This window comes from Macrosteles quadrilineatus, unplaced genomic scaffold (assembly GCF_028750875.1).
Source record: "Macrosteles quadrilineatus isolate MER2022 unplaced genomic scaffold, UCM_ALF_1.0 Scaffold_3__2_contigs__length_128488019, whole genome shotgun sequence".
Lineage (NCBI taxonomy): Eukaryota > Metazoa > Arthropoda > Insecta > Hemiptera > Cicadellidae > Macrosteles > Macrosteles quadrilineatus.
Window position 1 is genome coordinate 61,214,864 of NW_026542596.1, and position 26,903 is coordinate 61,241,766.

A 26,903-nucleotide genomic window follows, 5' to 3' on the forward strand; every position below is an offset into this window, starting at 1 on the left:
TACGGGTAATCAGCTATTAATATGTTTTGCAATAATTAATTACTATAAAGCAACCTCGGGATTTATAGCCTATCATTCTATTATTTACTGGTCACTAATGGACTACTACATGTTCACTAGCAGTTTTAAAATATGATAAATCATTTTGAAAACGAAAAATTAAAAATTTTCTATCTCATGACAGAATTACAAGAGCGACACATGGAAAAACTTTGATTATTCGAAACGTGACTTTTGCCAAAAAACTAAAGTAATTAAGAAGTTTTGCCTTATTCTCTTATTCACGTTAGTGTAGCAGTAATTATAAAATTACGAACTTTTAACTGAACATTAATTCTTGGCATGGGAACAACTACACTGTCTTAAAAAGTGACATGTTATAAATTATGAAATAAATGTGTTTAAATGCTGAATAATGATAGAAAATAGAGAATTATATTTTTACAATTCAAACTGTAACATTAATGAAAGTAGTATATTGGGGTCCGTGCAACATTTTATTTGCCCTACACAGAGGTCTCCGGTGCTCGGCTTGCAGCAAACAATGATTTTAATCTCACTGCTTTACACCCGCGACTTTAACATTATTTGTTCGAAATAAATTCTCGTGTAGGATGTAAGTATGGACACAATGTAATACTGAAATCGATGGATATAGCAGGACATGTTTCTTCTTCCATTTAAGAAGAGTGGGTATTGGAAATACTTCATTTTCATCTGAGTGTGCTGTTTCGTTCAGATTGATGTTTGTTGTTCAACAAAGTAAAGCTTAGCTTGCTCTTTTTACAACGATAAATTTTATGATTATTCGTAGAACGGTAGAAATCAGATCCCGGCGTTAGATTAACCAGTTGGCATAAAATGAAAGGGGAAATTCGGATATTTAATTGTTATATATATTCCAAGAATCTATCTTTTACTTTAATATTAATCATATGACTGGAATAATTTCATATTGTAAATAATTCAATGTTTACCTTTTATTATTATGAAATAAACATGTATCAAGAGTTGTGTTCATATAAATTTGTATTAATTTGTATTTAATAATTTAGCGACGAGGAAGAAAATGACTGAAATACAGGACCTTATATCTACTTTGAACAATTTTATGACATTAATGACACAACATTCAATTCAACAGACGGAACAGCCTAGATCAAAATATAGTACCAAGGAACTACTACAGAGCAATGCCTTGATGTTTGATGCTTATGATGAAAGTAAGGAAACGTTTAAAAGCTACACTCAGCGTTTAGAAATATTTTTTTAAATTAAAGGATTGACAGACAATGATTCAGAGACAGAACAATTGAAAGGTCTATTTTTAATCAATTGCTTAGGTGCTAAGCACTACAATCTGATCTGTAGTCTAACATCTCCAGACAAACCAGACTCAAAAACATATCAAGAGTTACTGATATTACTAAATGAGCACCTAAGCCCAAAGAAGAACATACTTACAGAACAGCACAAATTCTTATCACGTTTACAAGATGGAAGTGAATCAATCACAAATTATGTTACAGACCTCAAACAACTGGCTTGTTCAGCAGATTTCAAATCTGGGTGTAATGAAGGAAAATGTACAAAATCAGTTACCTATAAATCTTATGCTGAGGGCTCAATTCATCAGAGGTTTATATGACTCAGACATAAGAAAAAAACTCTTACAACTAGGTGAAATATCATTTGAAAAAGCCTTAGAAATCGCCTTGGCTATAGAGGCATCAAAACTTGACAACCAGATTTTATATACTAATAATAATCAAAATGACATTCACAAAATCAGTAAAACAACAAAGAACAAAATTGGACCTAAAAACAAGAATTTATCAACCATAAACTATTTCAATAATGACTCAAGCAAAAAGAAAGACAACAAAAACAAAAGGCTACAAAAACTGGGATTTTCAGATGTCTGTTTGCACTGTGGAAGGAATAACCATGAAACACAAAATTGCCGATTGATAGATGAGCTAAATTGCAGGTATTGTCATAAAGATGGACACATAGAAAAGGTTTGTATCACGAAACGAATACAGGAATTACAGTATTCAAAGAAAAATGTAAAAAGAATTGATGAAATTGATTCTGAATATGAATACGACGTTCAACGAATCATAAATGTATTGAAGAATGACGAAGGAGATGACAGAATGGTGATTAACGTATCTCTAAATGGTAAACAGCAACGTTTTGAGTGTGATTCTGGAAGCCGTGTCAGCATAATAAATAATGATGACTTCAAGAAACTAGACTTACATGTTCCAGTTTGCAAAACAAGTGCTCTTTTTCGATCTTATACTGGACAAATATTCAAACCAATCGGGGTCTGTACCCTAAGCATATCTTACGAAGGGAGATCTTGCAGAGAAGACCTATACATTGTAAATCTACCTAAAAACGCTATTCTTGGAAGGGATTGGATTCGAAAATTGAAAATTAACCTACACAATATTAATCTTGTTAGTATGAAGAAACAAGAGGTTGATACCAACACTGTTGTCAAATCCATCAAGCAAAGATTCTCAAGCGTTTTTGAACAATGTATTGGTAAAACCCCCAACTTTACATGCTCTTTAAAACTAAAGGATAATTCAAGACCTGTGTACTTAAAACCCAGACCAGTACCTCATGCCCTTCGAGAAGCTGTTGAGAATGAACTAGAAAAACTCGAAAAGGAAGACATAATAGAGAAAGTGGACCAATCTGAGTGGGGAACACCAATTGTTGTGATTCCAAAAGCAAATGGATCAGTCCGTATTTGCGCGGATTACAAGGTAACTGTGAACCAACAACTACATGACAGTCGTTACCCAATACCAAGAATAGAGGACATCCTGAACAAAATGCGGAATGGAAACTATTTTTGCACGTTAGACATTTACAAGGCGTATTTACATCTTTCAGTGGACTCTGAAAGTTCTAAAATCCAGACAATTACCACACATAAGGGTACATATATAGCCAAAAGACTGTTTTTCGGAATTAAGACAGCTCCAAATGAATTTCATAAATTTATTGACCAAGTTGTACAAAATCTTGAAGGGACAGTGGCGTATTTTGATGATATTGTTGTACAAGGCTGCACTGTTGAAGAGTGCAAATCCAGGCTCATAAAGGTCTTAGAAAAATTGGAAGAACACAATCTACATGTGAATGTTGAAAAATGCAAGTTTTTTGAGAGAAAGGTGCAGTATCTGGGTCATATCATCAGCAAAGATGGTATCCAGAAATCACCAGAAAAGGTGAGGGCAATCCAGGATGCTCCCCGCCCATCAAATATCACAGGAGTGCGTCAATTCCTTGGACTAGTACAGTACTATTCAAAGTTCATCAAAGATGCATCTACAGTGCTAAATCCCTTACACCAGCTTCTAAGGAAAGACAAACGTTTTCATTGGTCCCAGGAATGTGAAAAAGCTTTTACTCGTGTTAAAGAAGAGATAGCAAGTGACACAGTTCTTACTCCATACGACCCAGACTTACCCGTGATACTTGCCACAGATGCTAGCCCTGTTGGCTTATCAGCTGTGCTCTCTCATAAAATGCCAAATAATGAAGAGAAGCCTATTGTGTTTGCCAGCAGATCTCTCACTGCTGCAGAGCGCAACTATAGCCAATTGGACAGAGAAGCAACTGCTGTATATTGGGGGTGTAAAAAAATGTTTGATTATATATACGGAAGGAAGTTTACTCTTGCCATTGACAGCAAACCACTAATGACCATATTTCACCCAGACAAGAAACTACCACTGTTAACTTCATCCAGGATGCTTAGATACGCTCATTTTCTTTCAGGATTTGATTATGAGATTGTACACAAAAAGTCAAGCGACCACTGTAATGCAGATTACCTCTCAAGACATCTTTTGCCAATAAAAGAAGAGAATATCAATGTGGTTGACGAAGATTACACTGTTCGAAGAGAGACAATACACTGCATAACAACTGATACTATCATGGCTAAAGACATAGAAAAAGAAACGTCACTTGATGAAGAACTCTCTTGTTTAAAGGAAAAGCTCCTAAACGGAGAAGTCGCTGACCCAGAAATATCACTTCAAGACGGAATCATTTTTAGAGGAAATCGTGTTGTCATTCCGAAAAAGCTACAACCTAAAATCCTCCAAGAATTACACTCAACACACGTAGGAATAGTGCGGATGAAGAGTCTGGCAAGAAACTACTGTTACTGGAAAAACATTGATACAGATATTGAGAGTATGGTGGCAAGTTGTAAGGCATGTTGTGAGAATAAGAAAAACCCAGAGAAGGCCCCTACCCATGTTTGGGAAATACCAAAACGCAACTGGCAACGAGTCCACATGGATTATGCAGGACCTTTTCTAAATCACAACTTCTTGATTGTTGTAGATGCCAGATCAAAGTGGCCAGAAATATATCCAATAAAAAGTGCGCCAACAACTGCCAGTACTATTCATCACCTGAGAGAAATATTCAGTCACCATGGCATACCAGAAATATTGGTCAGTGACAATGCTACAATTTTCAAATCAGCAGAGTTTCAAGCATTCTGCAAACGCCAAGGAATAAGACAACGATACATTGCACCAGGAAACCCCTCTACTAATGGTCAGGCGGAAAGATTTTGCCAAACACTCAAGACAAAACTGAGGTGCATGCAGTTTGAACAGGGCACTTTACATGAAAAACTATGTGCACTATTATTTCGGTACCGAGCTACACCACTGAGTACTGGTGCATCCCCAGCACAATTAATGTTTGGCAGGAACTTGAGAACCAAGCTAGATCTCTTAAGGCCTGGTGAAGATGACAAAAATGAGGCCCAACAACCAATATTTAACAAACATTTCAATATTGGGGAGAGAGTACAATCAAGAAATTACGTAGGATCCATTCTGTGGAAATTTGGAACTGTGGTGGAAAGGCTGGGGCGACTTCACTACCTCGTGGAACTTGATGATGGGTATGTGATAAAACGTCACTTCAATCAGCTTCGAGCTTGTGAAGTGCCAAAAGATCCTACTCATTACAAAAGCCATCTACCTAGCTCATTGAAGCAAACAAGGCAAGAAAGTTCAAACAACCGATGCGACCAAATAGCCAAAGTACCACCTACGCAAACTCATCGAACTTTAATATTCCAAAATACCAATCAAAATTGTTCAAGACAACCTTCATTCGTGGGACATACAAGGTACGGCATGTTAAGAAAATCAAAAGGCAATTCAGAAAGGTCACATGATACAGAAAATGTCTCAAGTAGCACCCCGAGCTCTGAAGGAACTACGGACACTGAAACATCGAGTCCTACAGCAAACTCAATGCCTGATAGTGAGACAAAAAGCCCTATAACTAACAATGAAGCGTCAAGTACAAGCAATCGTACAAGCAGCCAACAAGATGCCGAAGAGCCGAATACAATCATACAACAAGACGCTGAAGGGTCCAATGCAAACTCACAACCAGATGTCCCTAACATTCGCCGTTCAATGAGAATCAGAAAACCGATTAAAAGGATGAACTTGTAAATGAACGATCTTCTTAAATAAGTAGGGAGGAATTGTTATATATATTCCAAGAATCTATCTTTTACTTTAATATTAATCATATGACTGGAATAATTTCATATTGTAAATAATTCAATGTTTACCTTTTATTATTATGAAATAAACATGTATCAAGAGTTGTGTTCATATAAATTTGTATTAATTTGTATTTAATATTAATCATGTTTGATCTTTGTCCTACGGTATATATTTTTAACTCTAGAATATTTATATAGGGGTAGTTGTTATATATAAATAAACTTACTTTACATATTGAATAATTATCTGTTTAAATGTTTGAGTATAATGAATAATGTCTACAGTAAAAGAACATTTATCTACTCAGCTTTAATATAGAATATTGATTATTATTCTTATACCTATACAATATCATTTTCTTATATTAGAATTACTATTATCTACTATAATAATACTGTAGAATCACAGTATTATTATAGTAGATAATCATAAATTACTTAAATAAGGTTGACATTAAAAGATTTTCTGAGCCACTGGAAACTCCTGTAAAGAACTGAATATTCATTACACGGGGGCTGAAATATAGTTTTGCGCCAAGTTCAATGTCTAAATAGTTGCAATATATTTGCAAAATTTTTATGTATCCATGAAAAACGCTTCATAGTTGAATAAAATATTAAAGACTGAATATTCTTAACTTAAGTGCCAAAAATACATGACAACTTACATGAAAAATATGAATCTATACAATTATCAGATTCAATCAATATAAATAATTTCTACATGTAGTTAGTAGCTATATAATAGAAAGCAAAGCTAACTGAATATTACTTAGTACGATAATCATTGATTAATTGTACTTAGAAATAAACTTGCGATCCTAAAGAAACATCGGAGTATTTTTTGGCACATTTATGTCCATTCTACTGTAACATTTTGGAATGATTACTAATGATTGTTAGTTGTTTTACCTACTTCTAATTTATTCGAATCGTATTTTAAATCGTATCAGTAACCAATTGTTTGTTCCCTGGACTTACAATCAAAAAGTAAAGCACGTATAGTAAAATATACTCCGATATTGGGAGGAACCTATAGTAGACATCATCAAAATCAAACATAATAAAACATGAAACACGTGTCAAAACAAACTTCTGACTTTCAATAAAATGAGGAGATCAATTGCAAAATCTTAATTCAATAGATTTAGTCTCCACAAACAATGGAGATACTAATAGGGAGAACAATACCTTCTGTTCAACCGATTAGTGATTGGATTGAGGTATTGACCAAGATCGTATTGTAATTAAGCGGTGAGAGAATATGCAGGTGGTTCGCCGACGTGGACGAAACTATTATGTGTACTGTGGCTATGCATTGTTGGCTTAACACTTAATTAATCACCTGTTTTCTAGATGGGGTTAAATCTAAATTATTAATACGCTACATGAAACTTTGTGAACAATAATGCTTTTTTGACTTAAGATTTAACCCCACATATTATATACCAAAATGTTCGTCTAGGTATGTAGATTTGCAAACTGACCTTTAAAATCTTTTAAAAAGTCCCTTGGACTCTAACCCAGTGGCTTTTAAAGTTCCCATGTTATCCTTATGAAGAATATATTTGTTTACATTATGATCAGCTGGTTAATTTAATTGCTATTTTGGTTGAAATGAAATATTTACTATTTGAATTTGGGTTGGCGTAGATACTGCAAAGGAGAAAAGTTAAAAATTAAAATCCTGGACAATTTGATATAGTAAAAAGGAAACTGAATTTAACACAGTGCTGCATTTCTTGATCAATCATTGAAAGAGCAAATTTGCTAACTATGGAAACATAGGAAAGTCATGGAACACCACCAAGTATAAGAAATAGAAATTATGTATTTTTTAAAATTTATTTTCGTTATTATGGATAATCTAATGCAGCTATGAGTGGAAAACATTTGTAGAAAAAATAAAAAAAACAAGACCAGCTTTTGAAAAATGATAAGATATTTACAAGAAATGTTGTGTATATCGTACTGTTACGTACATCGTGAGTAGTTCCATAATCTTTGAGTCGACTCTTTTAATGTCTTAAAAAATTATGACCGTCATTCGTTTTAAAATAACGCCTATAATACTTCGCAGTTGCTCGAACGAGTCGAGTTTAATTCATGTAAACTATAAACATAACTAGGCAAACTACTGTATAAAAATGCATTCTATTTTGTAGATAAATCAAGAATTGTTTTTTAATTTATTACTACTTAATAAAAATATTACTTGATAAATTCAATGCAAATCTTTGTAGGAACCCTCCAAGTTGTGGTTTAAAGAGATTTACTTAGCTTCAAAGAAGACTTAAGATAAAGTTTCACTCTATTTGATTTGGTTAGGTAGCCTAACTTTAAAAAATATTTGTTCCAATCTAGAACACGGAGCTATTTTAGTTTTGATAATTAAAGATCATTTAAAGTTACTTTATAAATATCGTTTTTAAAATTGTTTATATTATTTAAGGATGCTATGCAACTTGAATATTGTCTCTTATTAAGAGTATATATTTTTTGTATTGTCTCTCTGCAGTATATACTCTATGGGGCAGGAGCTGGCGGCAGCAATAGCAAGACTGGACTATCGCGGAGTTGCTCATCGCCCGTTCACTAACTTTCGACGCGAATTAATATACTAAACAATATTTTCAAATCAGCTGGTATAATTTGGATACACAGGGTCCTCATTGGCTCCTTTGAAGTCATGTGGTAAATAGGCTCCTCCCTAAACTGCAGTCTCTCTTGGAGCGTACTGTATTAACTATTTTAAAACGATTGTACTAAGTAACGCTGAATGAAGATTGTATATTATAACTCCCCGTTGAGCTTAGCTACTTTTCAGCTCTGATGCTATTCATCGTCTGACATTTTACGCAAAGATTATCACTATTACCTTGGCCTATTAGAAAAACAATAACAATGTCTTGAGTATTTACTGGGTTTTTCACATAGGAAGTTTAACGAGCCAATTTGTACGTAAAGACTAAATTGGTACCATTAAAAATTGTTTAAATTATCTTGAGGATATTTCTGTTGTATTTAAGCTACAGTGAATATTTAGATAATCATTAAAACCTAAAGCGTTTATGTGCGCACCTTATTTACATAAAATAATCCCTTCTAAATTAAATACTTTTCCACAACGTATTAATAATCTTTATTTAACTATTACATGCTTGGATCCAGTTTCCCTTTAATATTAGTTTTACTACGAGAAACACACGTGAAATCGTGAGTAGAGAGCCGTGTTGCGTTGTCCTATTTCATAAGGTTTGCGTCTAAATCCACTTAAGCTCAGAGACTACAACGGCAAAGACTCTTGCAGCTTCCTGCGGATAAATTGCTAGATTTGATGAATAAATGTAACAAAATATTTTCAGAATATGATAACAGTTTACCCTTCTACAAATTTAAATGAAATTAAATTTGTTCACCACACAATGATGTTTTTAGCCGTTTTACAAACATTTATTGAAGGCCGAAAATTGTTGTCCATTTAACATCAACAGTACCGAAAACCTGCTGTTTGCTTATTTACTTAAAACATTAAAGTGTATTAAAATACACAAACAACTATTTATTATTTTTGCTGATTCCCCAAAATATTTCACATAATCTTGAGTTAGTAGTTAGTTGTATTGACTGTTTATTTAGTGTGCATTATTATTGTGGTGAATAGTGGTAATTGGGTATAGTGTGGTGAAAAATAGCGTTCGTAACACGGGCCGAAATTCTTTTGCAGCTCTCGATCATTTCATAAAAACCGTTATCGTGAACACAAACCTATCAAACCGTAGGTAAGAAATGTACTATTTTGACAATCTCAGCATTGGGTAACGTGTGAGGGACTATCCCTCTGAGGTCTACTAAATTAAACTCAATACTACTCGAGTATCATTATTATGCTGCTATGTTATATCATAAAGCTACAGCTAGTACGACAAAGGTCAAAGATGCAATTACATTCTCAAAGTATCAAGGGAGCAGCATTGCATCAACGGAGACAACACGATGTCTTGTGATGTCCCAGGGCTCTGTGCTGATGATAATGTTGCTATGATGTTGAACAATTGAATGTGTTGACAAACCCAATTAGGATGATTAATTATTAGTGTTACTCTATTAGAAAATACCAGTGAACCACTGCGGCTCAACGCGCCGCAAAAATACATACATGAATTTAGAAAACAAATTCATACTGTCATATATTGACTCTGAGTCGAAAATAAAATACAGTAATGAATGAAGCCTTAGAAGGAAAGCAGTCCATCAATTTTCTAGCTCCATATGTCTTATATTTAGTAAATTAATAAGCTATCAAGTATTTCATAGTTATTTTAAGATTTTATAACACATTTAATAAAACATTTTAATAAAACCAATGTGTAGCATATTTGAAGAACATAAAAATGCTTCTTGAAGAAACCCCTTTTAAAAATAAACACAAAAAAACCTATTTTATTGACAACAGTACTTCCTTGAATTAACTTACTAAGTTTTTATATGTGAAATCACCTTCAGGAAGATTACCCTGGTCAGAATTTTCCGTGATGAATAGGTGTACACGACCAAATATGTAGCCCTACTTAAAGCAACACATAGTTGCCCATGACTGAAAACTGGTCTGGGCAAGAACAGTACTACTCTTTTAAGTGATTGCCCTTGTGCTTTATTGATTGTCATTGCAAATGACAAAGCTTATGGAAATTGGCATCTTCCTATTTTAAATGTTAAGTTTGTTTCCGACGGGCACATTTTTATTCTCGGAATCAAAATATGTCCCCCCGCACTTATTCTAGTTAGGACTTTCAAACACACACATTCTATTAAATTGTTACCGGTAACCATTTTGGTCACTTGGAGCCTTGTTCCATTAATGAGGCTCTTTGGTGTATTGATATTCCTCATCAATAAAACCACACTGCCCCCTTGTTTAAAATCAATCTGTGCCTTGGCAATCCACTGACCTCTATATTGTTTAAAAACTCAGTTGTTTCATGTCAAATTAATGATTGTCAAAGATTTGTGATTTTGAATGTTACAGTACAGTTTTGTAAATCATGGTAACTTATTCTCAACTAAATTTTACTATTCTTCACATTAAAATAAAGTAGTATGATCCATTATGAGTACACTTTAAGGTATCCAAAACATGATTAAACTTAATATACATTTACAGGTATAATACACACCGATTTCTTATGTAGTAGACTTTGACTATTTTCAACCAAAAACATATGTTTTTATAAATAAAAATTATCTCCCATGTTATCCTTATGGAGAAAAAACTGACTTTAAGGGCCTCTGACGCCCTTACCAACAACTTTATAAAAAATCTAATATCGTTGGGCACAACTACACGTTTTAGCCTTTATTTTGAGAACTCAAACGTCAAAATCGGGCGAATAATAACAGAGGAGTTTGATTAACAAAAAACGGCTTAGCCTATTATATATATATAGATAGATTTGTGTTATAGTGCTGCTGAAACAAAATAGATTATAACTTTTTCCTAAACTTTAATGTTGATACAATAACTTTATTACTATAAGGTGTAGTCACACAAAAATATCTCTAAATAGTGTGTACACAAATCTGTTGTGTTACATTACAGCAAAACAATGGCTTAAAAATAGAATTAAACCATTGTTTTCAGCTGGCTTTAGTGAATTCGGAAATTAATCATAGGTTGCAAATATATTTACAAAAATGATACATCAGTTAATGTTAGATAAAGGCAACCCTAAATTTTTTTAGGAATTATTTTAAAGAATATTTAATGGCTTCTAATGTACTTAGTTTAGGAGATCGAACAATCTCGGCTAAAAGGTTTGTCAGAATAAAATTATTTTATAGCCTACGTTTGTATAAAAAAAATTATCACCACTCTATATGAAACTTGCTATATACTGCGAAATAGCCAAATTTTTTCACTTCTTTTTACTCTTTAATCAAATGTTTTAAACGGTCTTGTACATTGATATAACTATTAACACCACCTACACCTGCCTAACAAATATTGAGAAGCTAAAACACCTTTGAAAAAATGTTCAGGTTGACAATCAGATAAACTGTCGGTCTGTTGCAATACCATCTAGATCGATTTATTTAAGGTCCTTACCAGATATTGGTTTTCATAAGACAAAGATCACCTTACCTCACCTTAGCTTGGTTTAAGTATTAAAAAGCAACCTGTTGTTGCCAGTGTAAAGATTGGTTCGGATCAGCATATTATTGTAATATTCTTATTTGTTATTTCCATTGAATTTACGTCAATTCTTGTTTTTTATTCGTTATAAAACATAATGTGTACCGGTATTATTTGTTTAAAATTATATAGCCATGTAGCAATTTTTGTTAGCGTGGTTACTCACCATTAACTTATCCATCTGGTTTTATTTTTAGGATCCCACATGTGTTTAACTGTGTTTTTTTTACTGGTTGAGTAGGGAAAGAATATCTATATTAATAATATGTAAAAAGTTAATATTTTTGAAGCAAACTTAATGTTTATCCATTCCTTGATATTTATCAACAGTTTTAGTAAGCACATATATTTTGTACACAACTATTCAACATGTGGACAAATTATGTTTTTAATGGATTAATCATAATAACAATCCTTATGGTTACATCACTTTTAAAAACACTCTAATTAGTTTTGTAATAAATGCTTTTCTAACTGAAAAATTATATAACTGACTTGTGCTTTTGTAGCATAACTTTACTTTAAAAGGTTAGTTGCTTCCTAAATTCACCATGAAATCGTTATTAATAGCTCCAAGTTCCATAAGTTGGTAATTTTCAAGAATTCCAATAATCTTGCAACTTTTGTACAAGTATTCGATCATATAAACTTGTTAATAAAATTAAAGCCACATTTGATTAACTGATGTCAAAACAAACTTGGTCAGAAGTATTTCTTAAAGATTCTTTAACGATTGAGTAATTCACATTTTCTTTTTAACTGGGATTGACAGTGATTTTCTAGCTAAAGTTTCCCAATCCACTTTTTTATAGAGCCTTTAGATGCTTTATTCTGTCACAAGAGATATCTATCATCGACTTTCGGAGGTATTTATTGTGATGGAATATGAAAACATAAAACAATACAAAAACAAATAATGCAAAAAGCCAATAATCTTTTAAATTCTAAAAATATTTAAAAATACAAATGTTTATTAATTTTTTTAAAGGATCACAAGAACGTTTCTCATTAACTATTTATTATATTTTGTTTGGTATCCCTTTTTGGGACTTTCTTCATTCTTCAGCCAACATAAGAAAATCTATAATAGAAATTATGGCAAGAAAATTGTAAAAACATCTCTAAACTCTTAATGTGGTTGACAACTTCATGTGTTTATTGGTGGCAGTTGGAGGGGGGGGGGTGTTACTTTCTCCACTGAAACATAACTTGTCCACCAATTCCTCTAAGAATTATTTATAACTAGTGGCTTGTAGGACATAAGTCCCTAAGAAGCTCAATACTTTCTCTTGATGGCTAAACCACAATATGATATCAAGTTATACATGTAAGCAGTGGTCAATAGGTAAAATCAAATATTTGTAGGTTCTTTCCACGATAGAGAAATATTTTTCTCACCAGTGTATGGATTTGCAAATATAGAGTGATTGTGGGCTAAAACCTCCACCATGCAGCCGATCATTCGGGGGTTGAGTTGATCCCTTTATTGTTTTCAACACAAATATACTGCTATGATTCGAATACGATTAGTTTTGAAGTAAGCTTCTAACAAACTTTAAAAGTTGCAAAACTTCAATTTTAACTTATAAGAAAACTTGTTGTTTGCAAATGTATGCCAATTGTATACGTTTTGATTTAATTTAGGAAAGTACCTAGTTTTTAAAGTGCATGTTTAGTGCAATCAATATTTTAGTAATTGACATGTTAAAATATGTACTTAATTAAAGATGTTGGCATGGTTTAAAAAATCTCTCCTTAAAGAGAGTTTATGAAATAAATAATAAACATAGTGCAAATACAGTGTAGTTACAGCTATGAGCTGTGGTAATGGGTATTTTTTACACAAGAATTATAGTTTTTATCAACAAGTCACTTGATGACACACTGTTTCGCCTTTAGTTTCCCATAGTATATACATTGACAAGATGCTAAGAGTAAGATTTCTTCATTAAATAACAAAGGGTGGTCGCTGGAATAGCTATTAGAAGGGTAGGTATTTATCGGGAATCTGTTTTGCGTGTTCGGGCTTTGGGTCTGGAACATATCGAGCAAAGTAAATTCTCGTCCGTGTTAGATTCTCAGATAAAATATTATAATCCCACACTTAATTCTTTCGATAACAAAACACTTTTTTGTCAAGAACTGTGTATTTTACTAAAATATAGCTAAAAATCTTCAGTTATATTTAAAATAAATATTTTGAATAATTAATAATATTACCAAGCCATTATTTGAAACCCTAATAGTATAATAATTATAAAACCTATTAAGTATTTTTATAGTGTCTGAAAATTATGAAAACCTACTAAATAGAGTTGCATTATATGTCTACGACTAAGTTAAGTTGTTATTAATGTATAAAGTAGCAGTATCACAAACAAAAGCAATTAACACTACGTTAATTTACTAATTGGAGTTATCGTTTGTTCAGAGTGCAAAGTTGGTCGTTTTTGCTTTAAATGTTGTCTCGTTAATATAAATAAATGTTAAACTCCGCGTGAAACTTGAAGTAAAGCCAGACATAATTCTCGTAAAAACTATTTCAATCTTAAAGTTGTTATTATTTATTATCAGAATCATATACCGTACGATTTCTCAATTTATATAAAAATAAAAGATAAATACTTACACAACGAACAATAATACTTAAAACAGTTAAGTTCAAAACGTACTACCGCAATTGGAACAGTTGTAATGTTTTAAAAATACTTTACAACAATATGACTCAATACAGAAAAATAATAAATAAAGATATTATTAATAAATAAGATAGATGTAATGGCGTAAACTATGTAATATTTCCATATATTGTTGCACAGTTAATATGTTAACAGAAACACAATTAAATCTGCACTAATAACTAGTTGTCCTATAGTTTCAATCTTAAAATGAATGTTTTAACGATGTTTTTGTTCTAATCTTTTTATTTCTTGTTTTTAATTTTGGCCCTATTGTAAAAAAGATGAAAAATACAAATTTAATCATAGGTCAGTTGTGCATTGTGCACATTTTACTTAACCTTATAATGGTTTCATAAATCATATGCTTTCTAATCTTCTACTATCAATAGGCCTTAATTTAATATAGGGCGTCCCGCCACTTTCTGAAACACTTTTGTTTTTATCGTGTTTCCATTCTTATGAACTAAGGAACAAAATATACAAAAGGGTTCTAGAGATTTCCGGAACACCTTGTATATACATTTTCAAATTGATAAATATGGATCTCTGTGATGAAGTTCAAAACTTTTCGATGTCAAAAAACGAAAGTATAAATATAAATGTTTACGCTTGCAGGCCACTTCCAACATTTATTCATCATGATAGGCAAAACAAAGATTCCAAGAGCAACAATTGAATTTTTTTTCGTATAAAATTTTCCAAGTTATTTAGTTTGAAAAATATATACACTTTAATCCAAAACTAAAGCCAACCTGGGAGAGTGAACCAACGAAGATTAAGTGGCTGTATGTTTACCTCAGATCACAATCCAATCTACTTGTTGTCACAGGGTGCAGGTATAACACCAGGGGCGTCTGTGTGTTCAGTAAATCAATTCATTCTCGGACCTCACAACCCTACTTCATCTGTTGCCAATGTTTATACAGAAATAGAAAACATCTACAATTAAGTAAATAAGATAAGAACTGTCATCGAAATGTTGATAGTTTAGTTTAATATTAGTTGGACTGCCCCAATTTACGAGTAATAGAATACTAAATTAAGACTTTGATAGATTATCACCATTCTCATAAGATAATATTTGCATTTACAGTGATAGGTATGGTTGGATCTTGTGGATGAATAATAAAAATTAAATCTAATCAAATGAATACGATTAATTCTCGTACACAATTATTATAAACTTAACTTTATCTTTGACTATTAATACAACAACTAATATCATTTTGTTTTAGCATTATGTTTTTTCAACAAAAAAAAAAATTAAATATGACTTAACATAATGCGCTAAACATATTTAATTTTCTAGTTTTTACAATTAAGTTCTTCATGTTGTTCTTTTAAAATTAAAACTTGTTATAACAAAGTTTATCACACACATACATTTTTAAACTCACTATACCTTTTAGGGTTTTTTATATGTTAGATGACTTCGTTTCAGTTATTAACTAACACGCAGCTTGTTTGAATCACAATTTCATTACAATATATTAAAAAGCAACCAAGTATTTTCCAAAATCCCTTAAATGACATTGACCGTAACCTTTGTGGCAAACGATAAAATTAATAGCTGTTTCTTACAAACCTTTGAGCCCTATTCAAATAAATTATCAATTATCTTCAGCTGTTTCGTCAGTAAGGATAATTTATTTTAATCCCAATGATCAGGAACAGCTAGGTATGGTTTCGAACCATCAAAAATACGTTTCTATGGATTGAATCGCCGACCTTTTGACTGTTTGATTTGATTTGAGGACTTAAGCCAATTTTAATTTAAAATAATAAAATAATCAAGATAAGCCTCACATGATCAGCCACTTAGGAGCAAGAGTTGTATGTAAAACAAATCTAAATAAACTTTAGATTTATAGATATGCGTTTTTAGTATACTCTAATAATAGCAGCTTTAAAAAATATACTTCAAGGTTATTGCATTTTGAATTAAGCTTACAGTTTTAAAATAGAGTAACTTATTCCTGCTACGAAATGTATTTTCCTATCAGGTTGTTTAATACATTGTCCATAATTTTGCACCTCAAAAGAAACATCGATTTATTGTCATTAGATGTTGCTTTATAAGCTGCGAACACTATTTTAATTTTAACAAAGAAAAATGCCACGCATGTATTGGATGAAAAAATATAAAATGTATCTGATTTTTTAATTGCAATATGGATACAACAACGTCTATGATTTGCAATACAATAACTGCACAAAATAGCTTGTCATACGAAAACGTCAGCAAGCAAATTATAAAAAACCAACTTAGGAATTGAGTTTGGTGGTGTTTGAAATCCACCCTGATTGGAAGATCGGACTGAACCAATCACTGGCGGTTATGATTAGGTTTTACCCTCGTGGGACTTCAATACCCCCGCTGCAGCAAACCTGCCGACTAAACGAATTTCCATTTGTCTGAATTTATTTTCAATTAAATTTATTTAAATAACAGTAGGTTTAATGAGTACCTAGGTTTGCTGCTACCAGGAAACTAATAAAGTGTATTTTTTTGTAAAATAATAATAGCTTAGTGTAAAATAAATAAAATTGCCAAGTTTGATCAATACATATCCATAAACAAGCAAAATACAACAGTTTACAATATTCTCTATAAGAATAACATGGGAATTTTAAATTTACAATTTTTTGATTTTTTTCCGTTACCAATAATCGTACAAAAAAACTTTGATATACTAAATTATTTGTTCTTTAAAAAGGTCTAGAGAGAAATCGGGTAATTTTGTGTTTTGATGGTCAAAAATGAGAAAAACCATTTTTTACCCCATAAAACCTCCCGTAAAACCCCGTTTCCATGGTCCGATCATGCTGGTTCGCGAACTCATTCAAGTTTATCCCGCTTTACACCTTTAAAAAAAATTTCATCAAAATCGGACAAAAATTACTCAAGTTATCGCGGTCACGGACGTATATATATATATATATATATATGTATAAATTTGAACGAATGGTGTTTTTGGCCTCTGAGAACATCAAAATGAAAAAGTAAATCGGTCCCGGGCCTAAGTCTTACTGTGCCCCCTACGGTAATAGGTACTTCCCTATAGGGAAATTCGCTAAAAACAAATAGTCTTCATTTAAAATTGTACTAAAAATACAAAAAACTTCTTAAACTTTGATGTTTGAGTATACAAGAATATTTCCTTGAAGAAATACATCGTTTGCAGTGAAATTATTATATTTTGTTTAAGTTTTCATTTTATATGGTTTGACCAAACTTCATTTACGTTTGCTCTACATTGGCTAAAATTGGCGTTTTTCTTAGATTTTATCGTAGTTTACGCAACGATTGTGTAAAGATAGTGTGTCGCGTATTTACGTGAGTTCGTTCACTTCTTTACATACACACGACAGTGTTTTAATAACTAAAAATCGCTACTCATAACTTCTAAGAGAGGTCATTAACACACCAAAACCCCTGTTGCCAAGCTTACACCCTAGGGACAACATGTAGATTGAATTGTGATATGGGCCAAACACCATTATATCCAGGGATTTACACTAATCAGATTAAAAGTAGTTTAAAATTAAAATACTGATATGTATTGTTATCGTTCCTAAGCCGCAAAAAACAATAGTCAAACTAAAGAAAAAAATACCTGACACGAAAAAATATTGATGTACATGGGTTGTTAGTTATCACCTTCTTGACGAGTAGGAGTAATTTTAATGACAGCTTGCTGTGGTTTCAATTGATAATTGTGGTGTACATATGTAAATTAAATTAATAAAATAGTGAAATTTTAAAACCATTATTAATTTATTTAAATGTTGCCTAAAAATAATTTATAATTACAATTTCAACGTACAAAGGAACAATAACAAATAATATGATGAAAAGTTATACAGGGTGGTCATAAATTATTGTACACATTAAGATAAAATAAATAAATAACCAAGCAACCTGGAAACATGGGAATTGTTTCATTAAATAGCAAATTTAAAACAGTTTTATACAGTAACTGCAAAAAAAAAAACAATTATAAAAATGTCAGCAATTATGAAAAGTAGTTATAAAAAGACCATAAAAATCACCTAAACTGTTATTGTAAGTTATGTTCATCTGAGGTGATGACCCTTTAAACTATATTTTGGACACTTTCCATTCGTTCTAATTGTTTGTACCACCATTTTATAGAATTTCTACACAGAGAATTACGGCCACATACACTCTAAACGAAGCCTTCTTTGAACAGTTATTACAGATTTGCTTTCATGAAACCAAAGACGTTGCTTTTTATTGCACACTAGTAATTTTGTTACTTGATTCGGTTCAAGGTTTGATTACCAAATGTCATACACGTTGGTTTTGCTATACTAACTATGCCATGCTATCTATGCTGACTAGGCCACAACACAAGTCATAACAAAAACAACTTACGTTCCCTGTTTGAGTGATTGTTGCACATTTTTTATAACCACTTTTTACAATTACTGAAATTTATACAATTATTGTTTTGCAGTTGCGCTGTATACAACTGTTTTAAATTCGCTATTCAATGAAACAATTCCCATGTTTCTAAGTTGCTTGGTTATTTGTTTATATTTTCTTAAAATGTGTCCAATAATTTATAACCACCCTGTATTATTTACGTAATAGTTTTTATGTTTCTTGCTGCTCTGGTCTGCTGTTTGAAGTATAAACTGCATGAATATGCAATAACTAACTCATGATTTATTCTACTAAAGATCTTTGCACGGGTGAGAACATGTCGAGAAGATGTTTCTAGTTTACGAAGTAAAACTCCTGTCGTCAGTAAGCTGCTAAAACTTTGAAGTAAGTTAGGCTAAAAAAGATTTAAGTTCTTAAAATATAAGTACTATTTAACTTTCTTGATTTATTTAAGTGTTGTTTATGTTAAATTGTATATCGGTACTGAAATAAACATTTTAGCCTTCTCTGGGAACTGTATATTAAGTTCAAATTTCTCTTTCTTGTAAAAATAAGTACAAACATTGTTAATAGATCATACTTTTACGATGAAAATTAAGAAAAAAACCAAAGAAACTTTTAATTGAGGACTTTGTTATTTATAATTAATTTTACTAATTGTTGTACTAATTGTGTAATAATGATTACTAGTTGTACTACAAAGCAATAATAATTAAATCCTTAGTACAAACGTTTGATATCTCAATACTCCCTTGACCTTAAAATGTGCTCAACCTGGTCCAAAACAATTAATTTTGTAGTGGGCTGACAGATTCATCAGCTGACAGATGTTTTTGGTTACTAAGAAGATAAATATAAATAAGAGGAATCTTTTAGGCTTTTCCAACAAAAGTGATTCATTTTTATTTATTAAATTTTAATTTAAAATTTAAATTTAATATAAATTTAATTAATTAATTTTAATTTTAATTTTAATTTTTTATTTAATTAAAACTACCATATTTAGTGAAAATCTCTAGACCTCATTTAAGTTATTTCTCTTATTTAAACGTGGTTCTTTCCACTAAATTTAATAAAATACATTTTATGATTTTTTTCAGTTGTATTTACAAGAACAATTCATTACCATTTACCTAGATCTATTTTTCAATAACGGTAGCCTAACCTCTTTTACTATAACTAGAATTATGTAGACTATTTTTTGTCTTAGGACGCCCGAAATTGTTTTTCACATTACTTAAGGCTAACGGTGTTAACGGCTTAAGGTGTTACGGCATTAGCAATTAGATGAAATCCATTGGTGATTTGGCGGGATTTGAACCCGGGACCTCAGTGACCAAAGTTCCGCACTCTAACCATTACACCAGCTCGCTCCTCCAAAATTATAGATACTATTTGGTGGATAGAACAATAAAAAAGCCATTTATAGCAGTTTACTACCTGAGTAAGTGAACGATGTAATTTTAAGCAACAGTGTTAAAGTGTAATGATTACTTTAAGACTTTACTCCACAACACTAAGTTACTACTGTTACAACCTCAACCCTTCTAACAACTTGTGCAACCACAATGTATCGGTTAACTCCTCACAAACAACTTACACTATATCCTACTAGGAAACCTAGAGATGGCTTTATTTTTGGTCTTCCTTGTTCCTTTTTTATATAAAAAAAATCCGCTCGATACCTGTACAACCAAGTTCAATCAAGTTCATCAAATATTGACCATAAGAGCATAATACATGTAAATAAATAATTTAAACTGTTTAAATTGTTTTACGAGCTACTATTATGATACTCGTTAATATTAACTGTTTTGGTGTAATCATCCTACGTGAATTCACGATAAAACTGGGGTAGGGTGCGATAACAACTTAACTGAATCATTTTCACGAATATATTGTGACGAAATTTAAAATAATGCATACCTAAGATACTACCAAAGAAAATAGTTTTGTACTCCGCTAGATTGAATAATATATTTACTGAAACTCAACAAAACCTATCCCGGAAGATCTGATACATCTAATACGGATAAACCAGACCAATTTAATTGATTTATAAGCCGACGAGTCACTTAAAAACAAAAGAACAGTTATATGTTTATTAAAATGTTTTCTTTTTACAATTTACTTAACAAAATCATTAAAAATAGGTTTTTTTTAGGAGTCTTGTTACTTTTCCTAGCTCATTATCACACGTAATAGATAATTTAAAATGCTTATCGTACAACAATTAATGCCAATCCTTAGATCTAATTCCGATTTTTGTGGTTGGAAAAATAATATTCACTACAAAAGCTACGCGTGAACTAGGGCAGCACCATTTGATAAAATGTTTTAATACATTCCATATCAACTATATAATATTGCATGACATGTTGCAGCAAATATGTTGAACAGTCAAGTTTAAGAGTATGTTGAAACGTCTTTCCAGTGAGATGAACTTCACTTCAAGTACAGTCAAGTATAGCAGTCTTTCTGCTAGAATCCAATAACTGTTTCAAACGTCAAATCTACCGCTTTTATGAGTCAGCATTTTAAACTGTCTTAAGATAACGAAACATTCAATTGAAGCAGTGCTGCAGCATTCTTGAAACACTATTTAATAAATTGCGTGATAAGCTACAAGCTATTTATAACGTAAACTGTCTTTTTGGTTTTGTAAGATTGCTTGAAGTTCACAACTTTTATTTTAACATTTGTTCGATTAAGGATATGTTTTAGATTTACCAAATAACATGAACATAATATGTTCTTGTAACAACAAATAACATGTTATCGTCTATTTTGTATATTGTTGTATTTATTAGTGAATACATTAGTAAAAATAATTAAAAACGAAAATATTTTCATATATGAACAACAACAACAACCACACTAAAAGCTAAAGTGAAAAGATTCGTTTCTTTAAATTGATATCGTCATACGATATCTTTCAAACTTAGGTTGACTAACTCGCATTGATATATTAATATCTATAACATTAATATTTGGAATGAACAGCAATCAGCAAGACATTTAACTTGTCTTCGACACCTCGGGCTGAAAAGAAAGTTATTCTTGGAATGGAATGAGTTTAATAACTTCATTCCGTTGAATCTAAAGTTACTTAACATTTTACTGCAGTCCTGACAACTTCTGAATAAACCTAATACATTAGCTCCATTTATATAACTGAATTGAAAGAAATTAAAGTCTCACGATGAATACCAAATTAAAATAATGGTGAAATTTAATAAAATAGTTATTGCAGTAGTATTCCAGATAACTGTATGCTATTAACTATAAGAGATCTTTCCAATATGTCCCTGAGACTTAGTTTTTTAGAAACTAACTGTTAACTTTAGCTTATAATTGCTGATTAAGTGTTTATTAGGAACTAATAGAGGCTGTAAACAAATATTTGTGATCTGTTTAAATAATTGCCCTAATTTATTTTATGGGCAGATCTTCGTCGATCAAAATATCCATGTAATATTTTTATATATTATAAAACACAAAAGGCTATAAAGTAAAATTTGGCTAGAGCACAAATAGGTATGGTGTAAACATGTCTCCGATAGTTAAAATAACATTTCCAACCAGCGTAATTTATAAAATAAAACTTTGCATATTTAAGTTACATTAAACCAGAATTGTAGCTTAAATAAGCCAATATGGGTGTTCTTTATGTTTCAATTCCTGATCAAAACCCAGATCAGCCCTGAAAGGATATAACTAACAGTCATTAACTAACTGCATGATTACTCATACATCATGTGGGTTCATCAAAATAAATATTCTACATGGATCATGAACTAGTTACAAGAATTGTTCATAGCACAAAGACGTAATATTAACTTCCCAACTTTGATTTTTCCTTAAATATTGATGTCCAATATGCTGTAGTCATGATGTAGTACCAATCACACATACAACAGTACATGCTATAACCATCTAGTCTGGTTATATAGGATGGTGCTTTGTATAACTGCCTTGATAGCTCTTAGACCACGTCAAACAACAAGAGATGGTATCAGGATGCATTTGAGGGTATATGGTTTAATAGTACAGGATGTTTAATTGGCTAATACCATAGATTAAACATACTAATACTTAGTCAATGAATAAGTAATTAGTTATTAATTAAAATAATTAGTCAATTGTGAATAAGTACAGTACCATTATAATTATTATGATGGTACCGTACTTATTCACATTTATACTCTGGGTAGTAGCTATAACATATTTGTCGTACCAACAACTAAATAATTTTAAATCAAATATCTAGCAATTATTTCTTTATTATAGTTGGACTGAAAAATACTTACCAGAGTCTAAAAATTATCAGTTCAACATTTTATCACATACTTGATGAATTTAAATTGCATTTTACTTATTTCATATATTGAATTATTGTAACGTATCTTACACTAATATAGACTTTAAAGTCAACCAGATATGTTGTGTTAACTTATTTAATGTGTCCATAAAAATTAATCAATAACATTTCAAATATATTTACCATTTTATGTATGAAATGTTTTACAATAAAGATGAGTAATTAACTTCTATCAATGAAAGCAACGATAATAAATTATAATAGAATCCCCTTTATTTTATGAAAGAACCAATGTCACGATTGTCATTTAATTTGATTTAAGACAGCCAAATAAATGCGACGAACTTGTTTTTCAAATGAATGACAGATTTTGATCGAATACAAATGACGTTTTGACAGCTATTGCACATAAAGCAGTTTTTACTCCAGTATTGTATACACTTGCTGGGATTAATGACTCTTGCTGGCAAATCGATATTTTCTCTATAACCCTGATTTACTTGTATGCAATTTTAATGTTTTAACGATCGTTGTAAAACATTTATTTAGCTTAGAGTTTTGTCAGAACAGTATTATACGCATTTTGGTCAATGGATAAGTAGAAAAAACATGACATCCAAGGCGAAGGATAAAAATAACTATTTTTACATTCAATATTTATTTACCATGCATTGTATTTTAAAGGAATCCGTTGATGAATAGTCTCCTATGAATGGGAGGCGGATTTTATTTTTATGAAATTATACTAGGTATCTTTGGCAATTAAGGGTTATTTTGGTTTTTGGATGAGGACAGTTTTTAAATTGCCTATTTTTTATTTGAAAATATACAATGGTTTATCTATTAAATATTTGGAAACCATGCTTTGCGTTATTTGTAGCATCCTGTACCACAAGGCATACATTTTCAAAATTTAATGTTCGTTTAATATCAGCTAAAGAGAATACTTTTTTTGAACACAGTAGTTCAAAAGTAAGGCAATCAGAGGAAAAATTTTCTCTCCGTGTTTCTTTTAGTAATTTAAAAAGATACCCATATTTCCTTCTCATACGTAATGATCAATGCACTTTTACGAAAATTATTTTTAAAAGCCAGTTTAGCACTGCACATTAAAACATGCTTCTAGTAAAAGAATGTTTGGAAGCCAGGTTAAAGGTAGCTGAAAATTTCCAATAAATGTGTACCAATACTTTACAATACTGTTCTGTCAGCAGAAATATTCCGTCACTCAATATCGGCAGAGGAGAAAAATTTTAAGAATATTCTAGACAACCTGGTGGGAAAATATGTTTACGAAATCCATTTACGTGATTTAATGCCCTAATGGGTGTATTAGTTTGATTTCTAAACCCCCCCCCCTCCAAATAATTAACTAATATAAGCAAAATTACATGTACCATGTGGTAAGTACATGTGGTAAGAAGGTAACCGTATAGTCTAAAATGGCCAGACATGATTTGACACTTATTTATTTAATCCAATCATATAAATAAAGTTAGCAATTCAATTTTAATACAAGTTTGTTTCATACCACATTTGTATAAGTGTTTAGACTTGATCTGTTTGAAATATCAAACATTTTATATTTTTATCTGTTGTTACCGATTATGGGGATTCTAATACAAAGATCGTTTTCCTCACCTAATAAATGTTTTCTTATTTATAAATATTTGAACCTACGTCTTACAGTTAAATATATCTTTCAACAATATTGTCCCGTTGTTATGATTTGGTAATTACATAATTGTGTGATATATATATGAAAAAAATATGTATCATACCTGAAGCCATTGAATACTTCATAAAATCTTTCCGTTCCTTAATTTAAGCTTTTACATCCTAGACATTAAGGTCGAAATTTAAAGATAGCTTCAAAGATAATTGCACGCTTGCATTCAGGGTCACGGCATAATTACATAGAATAAATCTATTAGTGATCGGTGGGATCTGAACCTAGGACCTTTGGCATTAAAGTAACACGCTCTACCACTAGACCAACCCCCCCCCCCCCCCAAAGAAGAGGTTAAGAAACTACTAACTAACTATTAATTCCACATCGACACGCACAGTTTTGAAATCTGTTAAACATAGCTATACAAAACAAATCAACTATAATATAATTTGATAGTCTTCAGGAATTATTTCCCTAAACAATAAATGTATTCAAAATCATAAACGGAGCATTTAAATATATTTTGTAAATTTGTAATGCTCAAAACCAATCAAGTGAGTATTAACCACTGAATATACCAATAGACCTAGAGAAAAGTTTTTGTAACTGTCAGAAAAATGTCAGAGTGGGTCAAAATGTCGACAACAGGGCAACAGCAGTCCTACGAGAGTAAGATCTAATCATAACCCCCAGTAATTGGCTTAGTCTGATCTTCCAATCATAGCCTTAACACCGCCAAACTCAGCAAAAACACTATTTTGGCTTTTTCTTTTCCTTATTTACACTATTAAATGATTGTTTTATTATCCACGGTAATCTAAAATTACCGTAACAAAATAATTACCTAGTATGTTTGTCACATATAAAACAACGAACATTGATCATAACTAAGCATTAATATTATTTTATTTGTTTATTTATTTTTTTTATTTTCCAATGCTACAAAACAGCACATGCCAATTACTCTGTAGCATTAATCATGTAAAAAGAACTTTACAGAGTATTACAATATATAAATGAATTATATATATGAATATATAAATAATAATATATAATAATAATAATAATTATATATATATAAATATATACAATATATAACTGAACATTATAACAAAACAATGAAATAAATTATTAGTTCTGTTACTTATACATGCAAATCCATTATCAGTTAAAGTGTATAGTTTAATTAAGTATGTTTAATACCTAAAATTTCCAAAAATTATCTTTCTATATTAATTCCCTAAATTTATATAGTTATACTATCTCTGTTTCTTAGTTATATAATTATATAGTTAACATGTAGCCATGCCTTAGTATACTGGTCTTATTACTTAAAGATTCACGCGATCTCTAGAGCTTCAAGAATTTGATATAAATCCTTCTGTCAGTTTTATAACTGATCACCTTAAGCTGTCTCTTATATTCACATATTTTTTTACAGTTTATTTGTATAATTTCCCATTGAAATCAATGACATACATTGAAATAAATAAACGGACGCCTTCTTCAATTTGAGGTCTTAGCTCATTGATCTCAACTGATATTCTTGCACCAAGGAAGCTTTAATCATTCTGTTTCATTTTGTATTGTAACGTCATTTGTATTACTACTGCGTTTTATGTAAACACACTTTTTAGCATCATCAGCTGATAATTTCCCGCCAATTTCACCGGTCATGTTACAGGTGGTGGCGGTAGTCTCGGTGTTCTTCATCTGCGTGTCCGTCTTGTCCTTCGCCCTCAAAACTCACCCTGACATGCGGGTTCCTACTATCCGCAACCGCACCATAGCCATGCCTAACCACACCATCGTCTGGACCCTGGAGAAGGAGCGCACAGATCCCCACGACGCCTTCTTCTATGTCGAACTTGCCTGCAACGCATGGTTCACGTTCGAACTTGCCGTCCGCTCTGTGGTGAGTAGTTCAGAGTCCTTTGATGCTAGCGGCCATCTTGGATAACTTAAAACAGCCGCTGAAGGGTTAATTATCATCCAAAAATCGTATTTCAATCTTCAAAGTGATTATAGTTTAAATATATTTTATACCATG

General features: G+C 31.4%; 2 protein-coding genes across 2 annotated transcripts in view; both read left to right on the forward strand.

Moving 5' to 3' along the window:
* LOC128988804 (potassium voltage-gated channel protein Shaw-like) overlaps positions 1-26,903 on the forward strand; it is a 126,801-nt gene that overhangs the window by 24,167 nt on the left and 75,731 nt on the right. The window contains exon 2 of the mRNA XM_054410461.1: positions 26,538-26,768. Coding sequence (XP_054266436.1) covers positions 26,610-26,768 — 159 coding nt within the window. The 5' untranslated portion in view covers positions 26,538-26,609. The remainder of the gene's footprint in view (positions 1-26,537; positions 26,769-26,903) is intronic.
* Positions 2,475-5,519, forward strand: LOC128989242 (uncharacterized protein K02A2.6-like). Its single transcript, XM_054411116.1, has one exon. The coding sequence runs from the start codon at positions 2,475-2,477 to the stop codon at positions 5,517-5,519; it is 3,045 nt and encodes a 1,014-aa protein (XP_054267091.1).

Bases quoted from the DNA above. Each gene is read 5' to 3' on its own strand.
- LOC128989242 (XM_054411116.1), top strand. From the start codon at position 2,475: ATGAAGAAACAAGAGGTTGATACCAACACTGTTGTCAAATCCATCAAG.